Source organism: Ambystoma mexicanum, chromosome 3p (assembly GCF_040938575.1).
Source record: "Ambystoma mexicanum isolate Mex_15411 chromosome 3p, UKY_AmexF1_1, whole genome shotgun sequence".
Lineage (NCBI taxonomy): Eukaryota > Metazoa > Chordata > Amphibia > Caudata > Ambystomatidae > Ambystoma > Ambystoma mexicanum.
The window spans coordinates 266,449,858-266,469,194 of record NC_090925.1 but is presented as its reverse complement, the minus strand read 5'-3'; the positions used below and the strand labels follow the sequence as shown (position 1 = coordinate 266,469,194).

Here is a 19,337-nt window from a genome sequence, read left to right as displayed (position 1 = left end):
TACAAAGAGATTCTTAACAAGGAAACATCAGCTTTCTACTTTTTAAAAATGATTAACTAATCTCTGAAAAAGGTAATTGTACCAAAAGCTTTCAAGACTGCCTATGTCAAAGCACTTCTAAAATAAACACTGGAAACACAAAAGACCCCTCCAACGTTTTTCCTATCTCAAACAGACATTCCCAAGTCATAATTTTTAGCACTACATATACAATAAAATATTGGAGCATGTAGAGTAACTTAATAGATCACACACATATTGGTTTCAGACCTATGGAAGGCACTGAATCTGCATTCTTTTTATTTTGGGACGATCTCAAAATCACTGCTAACTACAACATCACTTCAGAACTCGTATTTCTTGACATCTCTGCGGCCTTTGACACTGTTAACAACAGTAAACTTATTAGAAGGCTTGCAGAAACTGGACTCGATAACACAACTCTAAATCGTGTACAAAATGAGTGAAGATGGATACTCCAGCACCATACTCAACAATTGCCTCACACCTGTGAGTGAATTGATGAAGGACAGTTACCTAAAACGCAGTCCGGACAAATGGAATAATTCATTCTCATCGTACACCGCACCTGAAGCACCTCTACCATGGCCTTTGGAAATGAGTAACTGCCCCAAAAACATCTCAAATGAACAGGAAACTGGGCCTATTAATGGACAGCGTTCACATGCTGGAACCCCAAATCAATGCAATAGTCAAAAAGTGCTTCTACCATCTCCTAACTATTCGACAGATTATGCCCTAACTCTCATTCTCACAAAGAGCACTGGCCGTCATCTCCCTGATTCTTTCAAGAATCGACTACATAAACAAAATGTACCTAGGTATGCTGGACTATCTCACAAAAAATCCACAGATCCAAAACCCAGCAGCTAAACTACAACTTGGGCTCAACAGAGCACTCCAGTGGCTACCAATCCAAAAGAGGTTCCAGTTCAAGGCCCTCTGCATCACCCACATAGCACTTAAAGGTCAAGAAGCAGGATTCCTCCAAAACGGTTCCATGTGTTAAAATCGCGGAAAAAATTGCTGTTTGTACAAAACATTGCATCAAAAAGGCCGTGATTTGCTGCCGCCATCAATATAATGGATGCAGGGGACACCCCTGATACCCCCAGACCCATTAACCCCCACTTCCCTAAAAATTGTATAATGGGGTACACCTTTACCAGGTCAAACCACAGCATTTTTGCTGCAATATTTTGTAACGGCAACATTTTTGCCGCAATTTTATTACTGCATACCTCCAAAACAGAATCTCACTCTACTGGCCAACCAGAGAGCTAAGATCAAGAAACAACAGACTATTCAAAAACAAAAAATGTTGCAAAGAAAGGCATGGAGTTTCTGCCTTTACCACTATGGTGGCCAAACACTGGAACGTGATACCAAATGAAATTCGCACCCTACAGGACCAGCGGAAATTCAGGAAAAGCCTAAAAATCTGTCTCTTCAATGCTTAACAAGCAGAATGTGTATCCTACTCCCATCAAGCAGCGCAAATGACATTCCTCAATAGTTCAACTTTCACTCATAGACCCAACCTAAGGGGAACAACATACTGGCTCCCAACCGTCCACCTAGAACACAAAGCACAACACTCAGGAGCATATAACGATTAGAAGACATCACATGAAGGCACCGCCAAAACCATATGAGAATGCTTTCTCTGTTTCCCAGAATATCTCAACCTCAACACAGAACATCTTCACACATCATCCTCTAAAGCCATATGTCTATCAGCATAATGCAGCCAACAGCAAGACCCATAATTTAAAAACACAACAGAAACCCCAAGAACACTCCCCACCTTGTGATTAACCCTCAATTCTCACCACAGAGAAACACAAACCAGACACTGGCATACAGCTTTTTATTTTTTTTTAAAGACCCTCCTCCTAAACTTTAAGCATCACAAACGTACCTCTAACTACAATTGACATGCCCAGCCCCCGGCCAGCACACAGCCACACTAAAAGCATGAGGCCACCACTCTGGACACAGCATCTTTTATACCCCCTACACTTCTCACCTAAAAAGTGTGCATGAACGCAGCGCTCAGTGTTCTTCTGGCCTGTAACCTCAACACAAAGCTCTGTAATCTTGCATTTTCCTCTCCTCCCAACTAACCAAGCTCCCCCATTATTTTCTAGATTCTCCAGAGAACCTGGAGTCCATAGAAATACCAGCGGTACGCAGTACAAACCCTACTAACGTAAAATAACAAGGAATGGCTGGTTTTCTTACTGACTGTTGTTGTGAAACCCTTAAACTGTGAAGTCTCCATCTTGGTATCAGACCAATTCAATTCACTGTGGAAGTATCTATACTTGAAGCTGGACTGCCTTATGGATCATTACTCTACATCAAATGTATATGCCTACATTATTCAGGTGTAGCTATTCACACAACAATTGCTTGAGCGGATTAAAGTCGTATGTGTATATTTTAACCAATGTTTTGCTTTGTTTAAAAACAGTTACAGCTTTTCTATTTTTATGTCATTTGATTACTCATACATTTTTTAAAGTATACTGTTCAAATAAAACTGTATAAACTGCTAAAACCAGTTATTTGACACTGCAGTAATCTGAACTAACTCATCTGCCTTCAAAATAATACAGTTTTAAATTGACTTTATATCAAGAGTTGTTTATGCTGGAGCGTCAGGGAATTTACAGAAGATCACCTTTCCCCCTCTCTTCCTCGCTATCTAATGTCACTGTCAACCCTTCCCCATCTGACCACTCTCTCCTTCACTACAGTATTACTGTTCCATTGAAATTCTTCAATCTCTAAACTAAAATTTAAATCTGACTTCCTTGTCCCCACCTAGCTGATGTTAGGACCTCCCGCCTATCATTAGTCACCTCCCCAGGCTTCTGCCATTGAAAAGGCCCTTTCTGACTTCGACATGGCTCTCAACTCCGCCTTAGAGAACCGATATCCCTCTCAAACCTTCACTTCTTCAACCCCTCGCCCCAAATCCAAGGTCACACCTCCGATCCGGCTCCTTAAGTCAGCCAGGCAACACCACCTTTGCAAGTGGTGCAAGAGCCGTGGCACGCCTCGCAACGGTGCCTATAAGAAAGCCCTCCTGACCTTCACTTCAGCCGTGGACTCTGCTAAATCATCCTATACCACCTATTTCATTATTGCTCTTTTGCTCTCACCTGTGTGACCTCTTCTCCACCATCCAATCCATGTTTGCTCTGTGTCCCGTTGCTTTGGCAAAGTAAATTACAACATGGTAATTTACTTTGACCAAATTACTTTGATGGACGGGGAAATATATATATATATATATGCATTTTAAGAAGAACTAGTATAGGTGGGATGGGGTTTTTGGGAGGAGGGGTGGTATTGGGGATGGGACATATGGGGGACAACCTCACACCTTTCAAAATTATAAATATATATATATTGTTTACTTTGGCAAAACTACATAGAACCGTATGCTCACCCAGGCCTCCAAGCACTTTCCTCTACACTCTCTGCTAACGAATTTGCCCAGTACTTCTTGTCCAACGTCTCTAAAGTCCAGGAAATGTGATTCCATATTCCACCTACATTCCTTCTTTTCACTCTCTCCCACTGAAATGATGATTATTCTAAGGACAACCATTCCCTGTGCCACCATGTTGACCTGTTTAACCCACAGACAGTCAACAACCTTTTACCTCTTAAAGCCTCCTATGTCCCTTCCATCTTTAATGTCTCCCTTTCTCTTGGGATCGTTCCTTCCTGCTTCAAGATATCTACTGACCTACTGATTCTTCCTTCAGCTCAGCCCAACAATCCTTCTAATTATCAACCTGTATCTCTTCTGCCCCACTTTTCAAAAATCTTGGAGAGGCTCGTCTTCAACAGGATCACTGCCTACCCTGGTAATAATGACACCTGTGACCTTCTCCAGTCCAGATTCCGCAGATGACACTCTACTGGCACAGCCCTTCACTGTGTCTCAATTTTCTGCTGACCTCTGTTCACCATTGTAAACTCTCCTTTTTCCCTATCCGTCTAGACCCTTCTGCTGCCTTTGATAATGTTGGCCATGATTCTGTTCTTCAGACCCTTGCTGTGACTGGAAATCATGATAGTGCGTTCAATCATATTTCCCCCTACCTTTCTAATAATTTCCTCATGGAACGTAGCTACCTCTGATACTACCTCCCTTTCTGACTGTGTCCTCCATTGCTCCGTACTTGAGCTCCTACTCCTCACCGTTTACACCACCTCCTTTGGCACCTCATCTCCTCTGTAGGGTGCTCCTACCACCTCTTTATGGATTATACTTAAATCTTCTTCTGTTTCCTTACTCTGACTCCCGATCTGTCTGCACGCCTCTCTGATTACTTCTCAGAAATACGTCACTGTGTTGCAGTTTATTGTCTCATACTTAACTCCTCGAAGACTGAAGTTCCCAACCTCCCTGTCTCCAACACCCTGCATGTCCTTGCATCTCCAATCTCTTTTCCCATCACCGGCTCTCTCATGCCCTTAAGACACACAACATTGGGGAATTATTTGGCAATGATGTCAATCTTCACCACTTTATCACTGCTACTGCAACTGCTTCGAGGATTAACTAGCACAGCACCAGGAAACCCGGCTCCCTCTTTGCCTAGCATTCTGCTAACATCCTCATACTAACTCTGCTACTCAAACATTCTGACTACTTTGTTAGCCTTTTAACTGGCCTGCACCTCTACTTCTTCTACCTGTTTGGCAAAATAGCATCCTGGCTACTGGCACTCTCTAGAGCCTCCCCCACTGTTCCCCACTACCCAAAACCATATCCGTGCTGAATGCCTCTCTATGAAAAATCAGTCCTTTTTCGAATTTCTACTGCTTGTCTTCAAGTACATTCTTGGGCTTGTTCCCTATTGAAAAGTGTATTGCATGGAGGTGGACTCCTCTGTTTCCACTTCATTGAAAAAGGTCCCCTCTGTGCAAAATTAAAATAAATTCAATAAGAATTGGAATAGGCTAAATCACTTTTACTCTTTCTTTTTCCGCTATGTTCATGAAAAAAAGTAAATTCCTCACAAAATTACTGATTTCTGGAGGCATTTACAATGGATTCCTACGAAATGTTAATCCCACAGAACTGCGGCCCGTCTAAATTTAGAGTTACCTACCTATCGTGGAGATTTCAGAGTATAACAAAGCAGAGTTTGTAACTGCTTACGTTTAAAAAGCAGCACACCGAAGAATTAAGCTGTCCCTTGAAGGAATCATATCCTTAGAGTAACAAGTGTGTATCGCCTTTCTAAAAGTGGATAGCATGCTTCAACAAACTTGTTTTAATTTAAGTTTGTGAAGTTATGGAAGTTTCTGTAGAAGCCCAAAAACCAAAGGAAACACCCATTAGTGCTAAATATGTTCTGAAATTTAAAAAAAGAATACAGATTCAGATTTGGTGTATTGACCTTATGCATGGGAGACTCGTCCTCCTGTAGTCTGCTACCCCAGAGCCTCGATGGGCCAATTATGCAACAAAGCAGTAAAATCGGTAGGACAGTCTCAATCACTTTGGCACACATTCCACAAATTTGTGTCGACCGGTTTCTGTAATTTATTTAGTTATTGCATTCATCAGGACAAAGGATATGTTAGAAACCGGTAAATCACTTTCACCGCCAAAATCAGAAGTTCTGCAATATAAAATGTAAGGTACTTAAAGTCTTTTAATGCATTTCGGTACAATAATATTAAGTATTAAGGTAGGTAAAATGTGCCTGCCCTAAGGGGAATACTAATGTAATCGTTGTGTTTTAGTTACTCACTGTAGCGAATGGTGTATATTGGTCTTTTATTTTTCTTCCCCCAGTTCCTCTCTATTTTATGTCAGTTATTATCTGTAATGAAGGTACAATATTACGTATAGAAACTAAAAAGTATACCTATTTAATAGACTAGAGCATTTCTCAAGATTATAGCGCATTTAAAGGCTCCCAATTGTACATTCATTGGTGTAAGGGAGAAAGAGGGTAGAGAAAACTATAAGGGTCTGCAACTACACCCATATCATGTCAGTTATTATTTATAACAGATGGATGATAAATGTATAAGGACTGATCTTTTCAACCTATTTAATAAATAAGAATGTTCCTCACATGTTTATCAAACGTAAGGAATCGCAATCACATTTTCATTCGTGTAAATGAGGCAGAAGGAGAGCAAAGTATTATTATCAAGGTCTACAACTTTATCTAATTGCATTGACATATGAAGCTACCTTAAAATGCTGTGGCTCAGTGCCCTAAAGTTGCACATTTAAAAAGATGAATAAATAGTTGCACTGCACTTAGCACTGGAACACATTCCATTATTTTGAGCTGCTGTATTCATGTTCAGAAAACATGAGCAAGATGAAAGCCATTTTCATACTGCTTGTACGTTGTAACAAATTAACCTACTGGTGGCAGTAGTGTACAGTAATAATGGGCGCAATCTTAGGACTGGAAAGACTGATCATTCATACGTTCGTAAATGGGACCCACAAATGATTACCTGCGACTGTACAATTGTCTATGGGTATGTGAGGAAACGCATATGGCATATACGTGGCTTTTGTCTTTGTATGATAATACCCAGTCATATTAGAGTTGCTTATCATCATAATTTTGTATTTTTTTATTTTCTATTCATTTGTAATTTATATAGCGCTTTACACCAAAGTGCTGAACATACACTTTACGGTACAAATGAAGGCTATACAAAATGTTCATAGTTGTCATCCGAAGTGAAGGAGATGATTCTTAAGAATAGTAAGAGTTAATAGAGCAGAGAGAGAGAGAGGGGGAGCATTCCAATGAAGTGGAGCTAGCAGAGTAAAGGAGCAAAATTGTGACTGGGCACACAGGGCCGACGAACTGTTGAAAAAGAAATTGAGACTGAGAGAGGAGAAATCGAGAAGGAAAATATAAAGATACAAGAGACGAAAGATAAGAATACGCAAGGCCATTGAGGGATTTAAAAACAAGACAGAGAAAATTGAATTTAAGACGTGAGTGAAAAGGAAGCAAACAAACAGAGGATAAAGACAGGGGGATAGAATCATGAGGGGAAATGAGATATAAGAGATGAATAGAAGCGTTTAAAACAGACTTAAGAGGAACTAAGCGAGAGGCAGGAAGACCAAAAACAGTAGCAGAACAATAGAATAATCAGTGAAGAGATCAGAAGTTTAGTGGCGTCAAAGAAAAAGTCATGATTTGCTAATATTGAAAAGATGGTAGTCACAAGCTCGTGAATAGTAGAAATATGATAAGAAAAAGATAAGTCAGTGTGAAAGTATAGATCAAGATTACAGGCAGAACCCGAAAATTGGAAGTTGTGAAGGGAAATAAGACGAAGGGAGGAGGAGAAGAGGGAGCAATAGTGTTAGTGGGGAAAAAAGAGAGCTTACATATTAGTCGTATTTAGAACAAGCTAATGGTCCAACATCCAGGAGTTGATAGCTTAGAGACAAGAAGATTATCATGACTGGAAGATGAAAAAGAGGAAAAGGACAGAAAGAGTTGGGTATCATCTTCATAAAAATTATGGGATATCCCAAAAGAAAAAACAACAGCAGCAAGGGAAGATGTATAGAGAGAGAAAAGGAAGGGTCCTAAGACAGATAAAACAAATAAAACATTATCCCTATTTTATTGTCAGATTTCCTTTGTAGAAGAGGGAAGACGGAATATCGAAGGACTAGACGCTGCATTCTGCAGTCCTCTTGTGGTAGTGCCCGCCTCAACTCTGATGGCGGCACTAAGATTAAAACCTGGTGTAACCAGTGTTTGGTGAGTTGTGGAGCAATCTCCAATCACAAATGGACTGCAATAACCTAATGAACCAATTAGTGCAATGTTTCCTGAAATATGGAGGAAACAAATGGGCAGTATCATTTGTGCACCTGGCCAGATAATGGGATGTGGCTGATCGTAGACAAAGTAAACCTATTGAAACACCAGGTCGATGAATGTTGAGGAAGGCAACCTAAATGATGGGCTAAAAAAAATCTTATACAATCAGGAAGTCTTCTTTTTTCAAGCTTTATTTTCCTTTGGTTCCCGAACAAGGGATAAATAAGTACTGACGTGATGAGCTTAACATATTTCAAAAAAGCCAAGATCTTAGAGGTTCAAAATAATACAGTCTGAAATAGTACAGAGGCTCAGTATAAAATAGCTAGAGACTTGTGAAAAGGTATGTATGTTAGGTTGTGTGGGGGTTGCAACAAATTGGAAACTATGGGTCACATGATGTCCAAGTGTATAAAATACTATAACGTTTTGGAATGCCTCCTGGAGTTTCCTGGGGAAGGAAGAAATGGTAATATAAAGAAGGAAGATGGACTTGATGATGTTTTGATTTGTTTTCATTCTTTTTTTCTATCACAAAGGTTAACTAACAACACATAAATATATATGAGAAATAAGTTTAAAAAGAAATAATTGCTGGGCATCAACTAAAGTGCAACAATGAAAGGTCATACATAAGAACGGAAGGCTTAGGGATGAACAACTTATGAGATTCAGTTTACTGCCACAGGGAGGATATAGCTAATACAACATCACTCCAGTACTGTGAAGCAAAAGGTGCAGATGCTGGCCCGGGAAGTACTGTGAGGGAGGTGGGTCATGTGTCCCCAGAAGTCAATGTACATTTCTGAGGGGCACAGGGTCTATCCGTACCTGTGTAAGAAGTGATGCTGGATATCTCTAACATGCTAATGTCTCCCTTGTATTTACAAATGGTATGTTCTGAAGTCGAGAGAGTCAGATGTTCATTGATCCAGTTGCCCACATTTAGGCCCAATGCGGATGTCCAGTTCCTTGGTATCATTTTCTTTATCATCATGTGGTCTCTAAGACTTAGACTTTCATTGGTTTGAAATGTATTAGTGGTCTATCTAAAAGGTAGCACTTTAGTTAATATATTCCTGCACAGAAGGATGGAGGGATAGAGCGCATGGAGGAGAAATGTATTAAGAGTGGGCATTAGATAGAGGAGTACATTAGAGTGGACAAAAAAGTAAACAATATGTTGTCATTTTTAGGTTGGGAGAGGAAAGTATTTTTCCTTCATAGGCCCCAATTCCAAGGGAAAGTTTAATATTTTCTTATAGAAAATTATATTAAGAAAATCCTTGTTATGTTGTTTTTCAATTGCATAAGTCAAAGGGTTATCAAAACTAAATCTAAAATCTGACAATGATCTCTATGTCACATGAGTGTGACCCGAAGAAAAGGAATTTTAACATGCCTGTGTGCTTGGTGGAAAGGGCAGGCTGGTATATCAGACCGTCTGACCTCCAGTACAGGGTGCAGGTTGCACATACCCTCAAACGTGACCCTACAGTCTGGCAGTGTGTTTTGTCCTCCTGAACCTAAGAATTTGTACTGATGTTGTCTCATTGTTCCTTTCCTCTAGGGACCTAAAGGAGCTGCAGGAAAACCAGGTCTGCCAGGAAAACCGGGATTATCTGGACTTCCAGGAATAGATGTAAGTACGTTGGTGTCATTTGATGTGGAAGATCCACAAACACATATGATTGGTTAGTTGGGTGGTGCAAAGAGCAAAACAAGACAAAACAGAGCGAACAAATCTAGTGAACACATAGAACCGTACCGTAAACACTGCCTTTGGGGTTTGAAGACATACCATTTCCTAAAACCCATTGTTCCCATATTTGCAAGATTAACCACAATTCCTCTGCTGTTCTGTAGCAGCCCCTACTAATGGGCCCACAATGCACTTTGATTGCAGATCCATTGAGTTAAACAGAGGCCATTGGCGACTTGTCTATGGTCAGAGGCGTGCTGCCTCAGAAAGATCAATAAGGGCTTGGCAGCCTCAGCTACAGATCACATAGACATCTGGCTTACTATGCCCTAGCACTACTGGCCTTCTAGATCCCCAGCCCCTGGAGGAATTCTCCAAGTTTCCCTCTAGGTCAGTTGGCTTCTATCTGTCGTCTTCAGTCTATGGTAACTGCATCAAATACTACACTAGTTGAAGCGAAAATGTCTCTGTGTGGGCAGTTTACTATTTGAATGTCTTAACACTTTTAAGGTTTTGTGTAATCCTTACACCTTAATAATAAGGAAAATAACAAATAATAAACCCAAATTCACCAGGTTGTGCAGTATGAAATCTACACCACTATCGAACCGCAAATGATACATACCCTGATAAAGTGTGCTATTATCATGGGGGACAGAACTACCAATATTAAATGGTGCTGTTGGGATGTCAGGGTTTACTTTCAAAGCTACTTGTTGATTTTTACTAGCACTGCCTATTGAGCCTGTTTCACACTGCCCTACCTAAAACTGAACCTGCCTATTGTTAATTTTGACTAGCACTGCCTACTGAGCCTGTTTCACACTGCCCTAGCTAAAATCAAACTGGCCCTAGTCGTCTCCACAGCATTCTTAGCCTGTGTCCTTGGTCGTATTTACTGTGATTAAGCATCAGTGTGCTCCCACCACCTACTCCTCCTCCCGGTGTGACGCATCTTTCTCCAAGGTCTCGTGCACCTCCACCATGCTCCTTAGGGCGCTCCTTATACTGTCGACGTTCTGCCCTTTCAGGCAGCAATTACCACTCAGTTACTCACACCTCCCCCACGGCCGACAATCAATCAACCTTCGGACACCCTGATTCACCTAAGCTCTGTCCACCCGACTTTGCGCAGTGTGACCCACTACAATGGGCCCCACGACGACCATCATAGGTCTACATCACATCAACACTGACACCAACCTATACTTCAATGACCCGGCCCTCTGGCTGGAACACTTTGCTAGGAAACCCACTCTGAATCAACGGTGCTCTTTATCTCTCAGAAACAAGAGACTAGGCACCAGATTCCGCATACGACCTACCCGCAGTAACATCTCCAAGCGAACATTACATACACCACCGTGCTCACCCGCTTCAACCACTAATAGCAAATCCTCTTCTACAGAGGAGAAAATGCCTCTCATCAAGGGCGCTCTGATCAACGCCAGATCCCTCCCAGCGCATGCACTAGACATAGCAGACCTCATAACATCTTCAGATCTTGACTTTATTGCCATATCTGAAACCTGGCTACATGCCGCATCCAGCCCCTCCCTGACCCTTGCCTTATCACCCGGCTGCGGTATCACGAGATGTGACTGCACCTTTGCTGCCCACACCAGAGGTGGTGGCGTGGCCATCATCCATAAAATCACTTTTGATTTAAGAGTATCGACCAACACCAAACTTGAGTCAGCTGAATTACTATCAGTCAAACTCTCACTAACGCCCTATCAAACAGCCACCCTCCACCTCATCTACAGGCCCCCAGGCCCTGCACCATCCTTTGTCGGTGAAATATCCACCCTCCTCCTCGGCAATGCTAAAACTAACTCTCAAATTATCATTTTAGGCGACTTTAATTTGGACTTGGTGACCCCAAAGATCCCATTGCACTAGACCTGGAAAACGCCCTTACTAACTTTGGCTTCACTCTGCACATTCAAGAGCCTACTCATTCTAAAGGCAGGACCCTTGACTGGCTAGCCGGCTCTAATTGCAATATCAATGTCCTTGCCAATACCCCTTGCTTATGGTCCGACCACCACATCATCACCTTTAATATTGAAGCCACCCCCCGTGTCCCGGCTCTGATAGCTCTAGCCCTCCCTACCAGAAACAAAAAGGACATAACCAAGGAGAAACTTCTCCGTCTGCTACTCCCATCTCTTTATGCTGCCACTGACTCCTGTAATGATCCCACCACCCTAGCTGGCATCTACAACCGTAGTATGCTCACGGCTATAGACTTTATTGACCCCATCAAACTTAGGAAGGCTAAACCACATGCACACCTTAACTCCTGGTTCACACCACAGTTAAGAGTGCTCCGCAAAACCAAACGCTGTGCCGAAAATCGTTGCAAAAGTCACCCTTCTGATGCGCACAAAGACGGTTTATCGAGGCGAAAAAAGACTTCCTTAATAACCGCATACTGCAAGCTGACTCCAACTCTAAGGAACTCTTTAAGATCCTAAAAGAGCTTGAAACTCCAGCTACCCCCCTGACACCTGCATTAAAGATAGTAAATGGTGTGCTAACATTCAGGCAGCCTTACTGAATAAAATATCCATGCTACAATCTAAAATCAAAACCAAACAAGACAGCCTAAAACTGGACAATCGCCCTCCCACCCCTGCTGGAGCCCACTCTCCTGACTTGCCCAATCTTAAAGGGTTTGCCTTCTCACCGCTCACTATTGCTGAGGTGGAAAACATCATCTTGAGGATCAAACCATCCAACTGCCAGGGTGATCCGTGCCCTGCCCCCATTATTAAGGAATCTGCCCACGATTTGGCCCCATTTATTACATCCTTCATCAACTCCTCCTTTAAAACAGGAACTGTCCCTGACAACCTTAAGGACGCATGGGTGATCCCACTGCTCAAAAAACCCTCCTTAGACCCAAGCATACCTACCAACTTCAGACCCATAACTACCGTCCCGTTCCTGCTCAAAATCATAGACCGTGCAGCATAGCTGCAGATCCAAGAGTACTTGGAATCCAATAATCTTCTAGGTCTTAGACAATCTGGTTTCTGTCCTAGACACGGAACAGAGACAGCTCTACTAGACCTTAAAACCTAAATTGAAGTCTTGAAGGACAAGGGCAAACTAGCCATGTTAATTCTACTCGACCTCTCTGCAGCATTCAATCTGGTCAATCACCAAATCCTATGCAGGCATCTCCACTCTGCCGCCCACTTCTCTCCGTCAGCCACGGCCTGGATCAAATCCTTTCTGAGTAATAGATCTATGCGGGTCTTTTCTCAATCCGCAGCAGCAGATCCCTCCCCAATTCACTGTGGCGTCCCTCAGGGTTCTTGCGTGTCGCCAACATTCTATAATGTTTTTACGAAACCGCTCTTTGATGTACTCGACTATCTGGGTGTCGCTTATACAAACTACGCCGACAACACCCAGATACTCATTCCCATCACTGGACACTACTTAGTTGACACCAAGGCCCTGAATGACGTCTACATGGTCATCCAAGCTTGGATGGCACAACACCAGCTATGCCTCAACGATGACAGGACAGAACTCCTCATCCTGGGCACTACGCAACCCCTTAGTAAACTTGAGCCGTCCTACCAGTCGTTTATCATTGATGGCAACACCATCCAAGTTTCGAAAAAGACACTAAAACCTTAGGCTTTTACTTTGACGCCACTTTATCCTTATCTCAACAAACAAACGCAGTCAGATCAGCCTCGGCATACACCTGCGAACTCATTGCAGCCTGCAGGCCATTTCTGACCACCCCGAATACTGTCACACTGGCCAGAACACTCATTATGTCCAAAATTGACTATGGCAGCGCCCTCTATTTAGGAAGCAGCCAAGAGAATCTGAACACATTACAAATTACCCAGAACAACACTATTAGAGCTGCTCTAAACATCCCGCGAAACCACCACATCTCTGAATCTAGACTGGCTACCTGTCAAACAGAGAATTTCACTGAAATCTCTAGCCCTCACGCACAAATTCTTGGCCAATAAGGCCCCCTTGTACCTCTGCAGCTGGCTATCCTGCCATGCGCCTACCCGACCTCAAAGAACCACCCAGACCCACTGTTTATCGATCCCTAGGTTCAAACTTCAAAAAGCTGGGGGCTCAAGCTTCCCCGTCCTCGCCTCCAAGCTTTGGAATGCCATCCCTATGACCATTAGATCTGAAGATTCCTTCAGGGCATTCAAGTCCAAAACGAAAACCTGGCTCTTCAATCAGCCTTGAAACATGCTCTGCACACCACTGCCCTACTAGCTTTGGCCCATGCGCCGGCTTACACCTTTGGCTCTATGTCCCTGTAAAATTTCTGCTCTAATTTCTGCTCTGTAAATTATGTAGATTGATATATGCTCTGACTATTATGTATGTACACTCGCCCTGTGCCTAAAGTATGTATCTATATATGCTCTTTATGCAACTCTGTTCAAGTTGCGCCCTGATGCCTCCGGGCCCGAAGGTGCGCGTTACAAATAAAACAAATACAAAGCATACCTGAGTGTTATTTATATAATCAGTAAGTGATGTCATTTCCGAATGTTACTCAAATTTTGTAGGGTGCTGTTAATAATAGGATGTCCAGTGTGCCAACCTCCATGGGGTCCTACTCAAACAGAGTGTGGCAATTTCCATAATTGCAACCTAGTTACACACACATATCATAATGTGTGACAAAGTTACGGTTATGACCCTGTCAAGGGTGGCCAAGGACCCCTCTGAATCTGAGGTAATGGGCCTACCACAGCAAGGCTAGACGTAGACCTACCCCAGAGGTTGTGTGGGGAGTGGAGAGGGATCCCTGGCCCTGGTTCCCTGGCCTGCATGGTGCCATGCATGTATTTTGGTAACTCTTTCCCTGGCCTGATGCCTAGCAGCCTCTCTCCTTGCCAGGCCTCTTTCTTTTCAATTTCAGGTGATTCCTAAGAGGCTACGGTTACCAGCATGCACAAGACTCACCAGACCCCTGGAATCGATAATGGTTGCCTAGAGGCAGCACCATCCAAAAACTGCAATGCACCTGGGTTCAATGGAGAAAATCCGGCCCAGAACACAAGGAACAAACTGGTTGCCCTAATGGGAATGAATGAACAAGGTGAAACCAGTAGAGACTGACACAGCCCTAGTGGAGGCCCATGGAACATCCCCAAATCCTGGGTGGGAAATCACTTACTTGCTACAGGAGAGAACCAGAGAATAACCAACCACAGTGACCGCATGGCTGGCTCGAGGAAAATGAAGACTAAAAAAGTGGCATGGCTAAGGACCCTTTTGAAGACTTACTGAGGAAATTCCAGCCCACAATGGGAGAAAATGGGAGGAGGTGGGATTAGCATAGCTAGAGATTGGATAGAGAAGCAGATGACTCGGGTAGTAGATGGATGCAGAGAGAAGCTTTCAGGCATGAAAGGGAGGGCTATAAAACCCAGAAGAATCAGTCTGCAGTGAGGGGTATGTGGGTGAGGTCAGAGGGGGAGCAGGAGAACCAAGAGCCTGGAGAGGAGTGCGCAACAGGTGGAGGAGTACTTGGGGTAGACTTTTGCTGTGTTTGTAGAGAGTGAAGGTAAGGTGTTGGGGTTGAGAGAGTGGTACCAATGTTTGTTTTATGCTTGGGGGTGCATGAGAGAGTGATTGAGTATATTTTGGGATAGATTAGGAGAGAGAAGGTGAATTCAGAGTGGTTGAGAGAGAGAAAAGTAATATATAGAAAGTCCAGTGGGTGTGGAGAAAGGAATGTGGGGTAAGTGGTAGACCAGACGAGGGAGCTGGAGAGTAGACAGAGAGAGTGGCCGGTACAGCTAGTAGGGTAGAGAAGAACAAAGGTAGGAGTAGTGAGGGGTCCTAAGATCACGAGGGAGGTAGGGACAGGGGAAGTAAGAGAAGCTACAAGACCAGGAGGAGGGTAGAAAGGTAGAGTGAAAGGTGGAGAGAGAGAGGATATATTAAAAGATATTATTAAAAGAGGAGAAGAACTAAAAGACTGCCACCAGATACCGGCTATGGGAGGGCAGCTAGGCCATACATGATAAGGTCACTTAGAAAGTCCCTGAGGGATTTTGTAGACAGGGCTACACAGTCTTTAGTCCCACAAGAGTAGGGCCAGCTTAGCCAGTAGGGGTACCCTGGCTGTAGTTAAGCAGTATTTGTCAAGACTTTCTCAGAGTGGGAAGTCTGAGCTAGGGAGGTGGGAGCCCCTTTTTAATGAAAACTGAAAACATATTTACTGGCCGGATGACTTAGTGAGAATCTTGCCACAAATGCCAGTTTTATAAGGCCTTCCTAATTTGGTCACAGAGATGCACACAGTTATGTTTGTTTGTTTGTTTATTTTATTTATGATGCGCTCCTTACCCGAGGTACCTGCGCAACAAGATTATGCAGTTTCTTAAATACAGAACATGGTAATTGCAGGTAGGCATAGTATTTACAGTACATGAAGATTACAGGTAGAGTACAAAAAATAAGAATGGCAAAGAGTGAAGTTACAGAAGCGATGAGATAACATTCAGATGTCGTTGGAGATCAGCCAGGATTTTGTATTATTCCTGAAGTTTGGGAAGGTTTGGTCTTTTCGTAGGTGCAAAGGTAGTGCATTCCAGTATACGGCAGTTTGGACAGGGAAACTATTCCCACCTGCTCTTTTCAGGTTAAATCTGGGCATAGTTATACAGCAAGATGAACAAGTTACTTCTTACCTTGTAACGTTCTTTCGACGGGATGTTCCTCCGACGTATTCCTCATCTTAGATATATCCTTCCAGCTCTGCTGGCCTCGGAAAATTTTTTCTCCAGAGGGCGCTGCGCGTCGATGTCCTTCGAGTCGATGACCCTCGACAGCCGCCGTATCGACGCTCGACGTCATCCTGCCTATAAAGGCCGCGCGCAGCGTCCGTTGCTCAGTTCCGTTTTGTAGCCCACAGTGTTACTGTTTGGACTAGACTAATCACCCTGAAGGAGCGTAAGCTGCAACAACAAGGGAAGTAAAACTGCGGGGATGGATGGGAGGGTCGATGAGGAATACGTCGGAGGAACATCCCGTCGAAAGAACGTTACAAGGTAAGAAGTAACTTGTTCTTCGAAGGGATTGTGTCCTCCGACGTATTCCTCATCTTAGATAGGCTCCCATAGCAGTATTCTATATTCGGAGGAGGGAGTACTGACTTCACGCTGTCTTCTATTGGTGAATAGAATGCAGTACAGCCCTTTCAAACCTAGTCTCTTGACTAGAGGAGGAATCCAGATTGTAAAAACGTGTAAAGGTATGGACAGACTACCATGTAGCGGCCGCACATATGTCTTTAATCGGCACGCCTCTTTTGAGGGCCGATGAAGCTGCAATACCTCTGGTCGAATGAGCCCTAAGGTTTTGAGGGGGCTCTTTCCCTGCCAGTTTATAACATTCCAGAATGGCTAGAATGATCCATCTGGAAATGGTCTGCTTAGTTATTGGTAACCCCAGCTTGTGACCTGCGTAGCCTACAAACAGCTGGTCTGCCTGTCTTATCCTGGCTAGTCTATTAATGTAAAAACTTAAAACCCTCCTAGGGTCTAGTCTGTGTAACCTCTCTTCCTCTTTCCCCGGGTGAGGAGGAGGATAGAAAGATGGTAGGATAATCTTCTGAGAGATATGGAATTCAGAGACTACTTTTGGGAGGAAATTAGGCTTCACTTGCAGGACAACTTTGTCTTTGTGAAAGATTGTATGAGGGGGTTTACAAGAAAGAGCTGGTAATTCGCTCACCCTTCTAGCAGATGTAAGTGCTATTAATAAAACAGTCTTAAGGGTAAGGAATCTTAACGAACAAGAATGGAGAGGTTCGAAAGGTGTCCCCATCAGGAAAGTTAATACTAAGTTTAAATCCCATAGGGGAACTTGGAATGGTCTTGGGGGATAAACATTGGTTAACCCCTTTAGAAACTGTATTACCAAGGGTAATTTGAAATAGGATGGTTCCTCCGCAGTACGCTTAAAGATAGATAGCGCTGCGAGATAGCCCTTAATGGTGCCAACTTGAAGGCCTGAATTTGCCAAATATAGTAGGAAGGACAAAACCATTGGTGTACCACATGAAAATGGGTCGATATTCTGTTCTCTACACCAGCTGCAAAATCTGTTCCAACGGCAGCGGTATAAAGACTTTGTTGCTGGCCTCCTTGCCGAAAGCAACACCTCCATAACATCATCAGGGAGGTCCCAATCCTTGTACCTCAGCCGTTCAGAAGCCAAGCGTGAAGGTTGAGGGTTTTGATGTCTGGATGGAGAACCTGACCTCCCTTCTGTGAGAGTAGGTTCTCTCTGAGAGGAAGTCGAAATGGAGGGCAGATGGACAAGTCTAGAAGGTCCGGGTACCACGTTCTCCTGGCCCAATCCGGGGCAATTAGGATCATGGTTCGCCGGAATCTTCTCAACCTCCTGATCATTTGAGGAATGACAGGGACCGGTGGGAACGCGTACAGAAGCGGAAACTCCCAGTCCACTATGAACGCGTCTCCCAGAGCTCCTCTCGGAGGAAATTCCCTTGAGCAGAACAGGTCGCATTTCCTGTTTAGGCTGGTGGCGAACAGATCTACCTGAGGGGTTCCCCAAAGGGCGAAGATCTCTTGAAGGACTTCCTGAGCTAGCTCCCACTCGTGAGAGACTGTGTTCTGCCTGCTCAGAGCGTCCGCTGTCAAGTTCTTCTCTCCGGCTAGGTGAACTGCCGATAGAGAGATTCCTTCTTGGATTGCCCAAAACCAGAGCTGCATCGCCCCTCTGCACAGGGGTAGTGATCCTACGCCTCCTCTTTTGTTGAGGTAATGCATGGCCACCGTGTTGTCCGTCATTATCAGGACGTTCTTCCCTTGTACAACTGGCAGGAAAGCCTTCAACGCAAGTTTGATGGCTCTCAGCTCTAACAGGTTTATGTGTAGTCTGGACTCCGATGGAGACCAACGACCGCTGATGGTCAAGTCGTTGGCGTGGGCTCCCCACCCCGTGAGTGAGGCATCCGTGACTACTGTTATCTCCGGCCAGGGTTGCCAAAACTGTTCTCCTTTCAGAATGTTCTCCTGACAGGCCCACCACTGAAGGTCTCGAGCCACCCTGCCGGGAACCTGAAGAAGATCTGTCATTCTCCCTGAGAATTGTGACCACCGAGTCCTCAGTGCCCACTGGAGGGATCTCATTCTCAGGCGAGCCTCTGGCACAAGGAAAATGCAGGATGCCATGAGGCCTAGCAACCTCAAAAAGTCGAAAGCTGGGAGACGTTGGGCAAGTTGGAACTTGGTAACCATCTGTAGAATATCTTGAGCCCTCACCTCTGGTGGCGAGGCTTTTCCCAGGGAAGTATCCAGGATCGCTCCTATGAACTGGAGTCTCTGCGATGGTATCATTTGAGACTTCTTTAAATTGAGGGAGAAGCCCAGCTTGTGAAGGGAGTAGCATACGTGATTTAGCTGGATCTGAGCTTGCTCCGGAGAAACAGCCCTGATCAGCCAATCGTCCAGGTAGGGGTAGACGTGAATCCCTTCCCTCCTTAGACTTGCCGCCACTACCGACATTAACTTGGTGAAGACCCTCGGGGCGGAGGTCAGCCCAAAAGGCAGTACTCGAAACTGATAGTGAGAGTTGCCAATTGCGAACCTCAGGTATTTCCTGTGTTTGAGATGGATAGGCACATGGAAATAAGCGTCCTGAAGGTCCAGAGATACCAACCAGTCCTGAAACTGAAGGGCCTGGAGGATCTGAGAAAGAGTGACCATCTTGAA

The 19,337-nt window shown here is 43.9% G+C and overlaps 1 protein-coding gene across 1 annotated transcript in view; it reads left to right on the top strand.

Moving 5' to 3' along the window:
* The window catches only part of COL9A3 (collagen type IX alpha 3 chain), a 322,714-nt gene that overhangs the window by 60,920 nt on the left and 242,457 nt on the right, over nt 1-19,337 (top strand). The window contains exon 4 of the mRNA XM_069650770.1: nt 9,448-9,519. Coding sequence (XP_069506871.1) covers nt 9,448-9,519 — 72 coding nt within the window. The remainder of the gene's footprint in view (nt 1-9,447; nt 9,520-19,337) is intronic.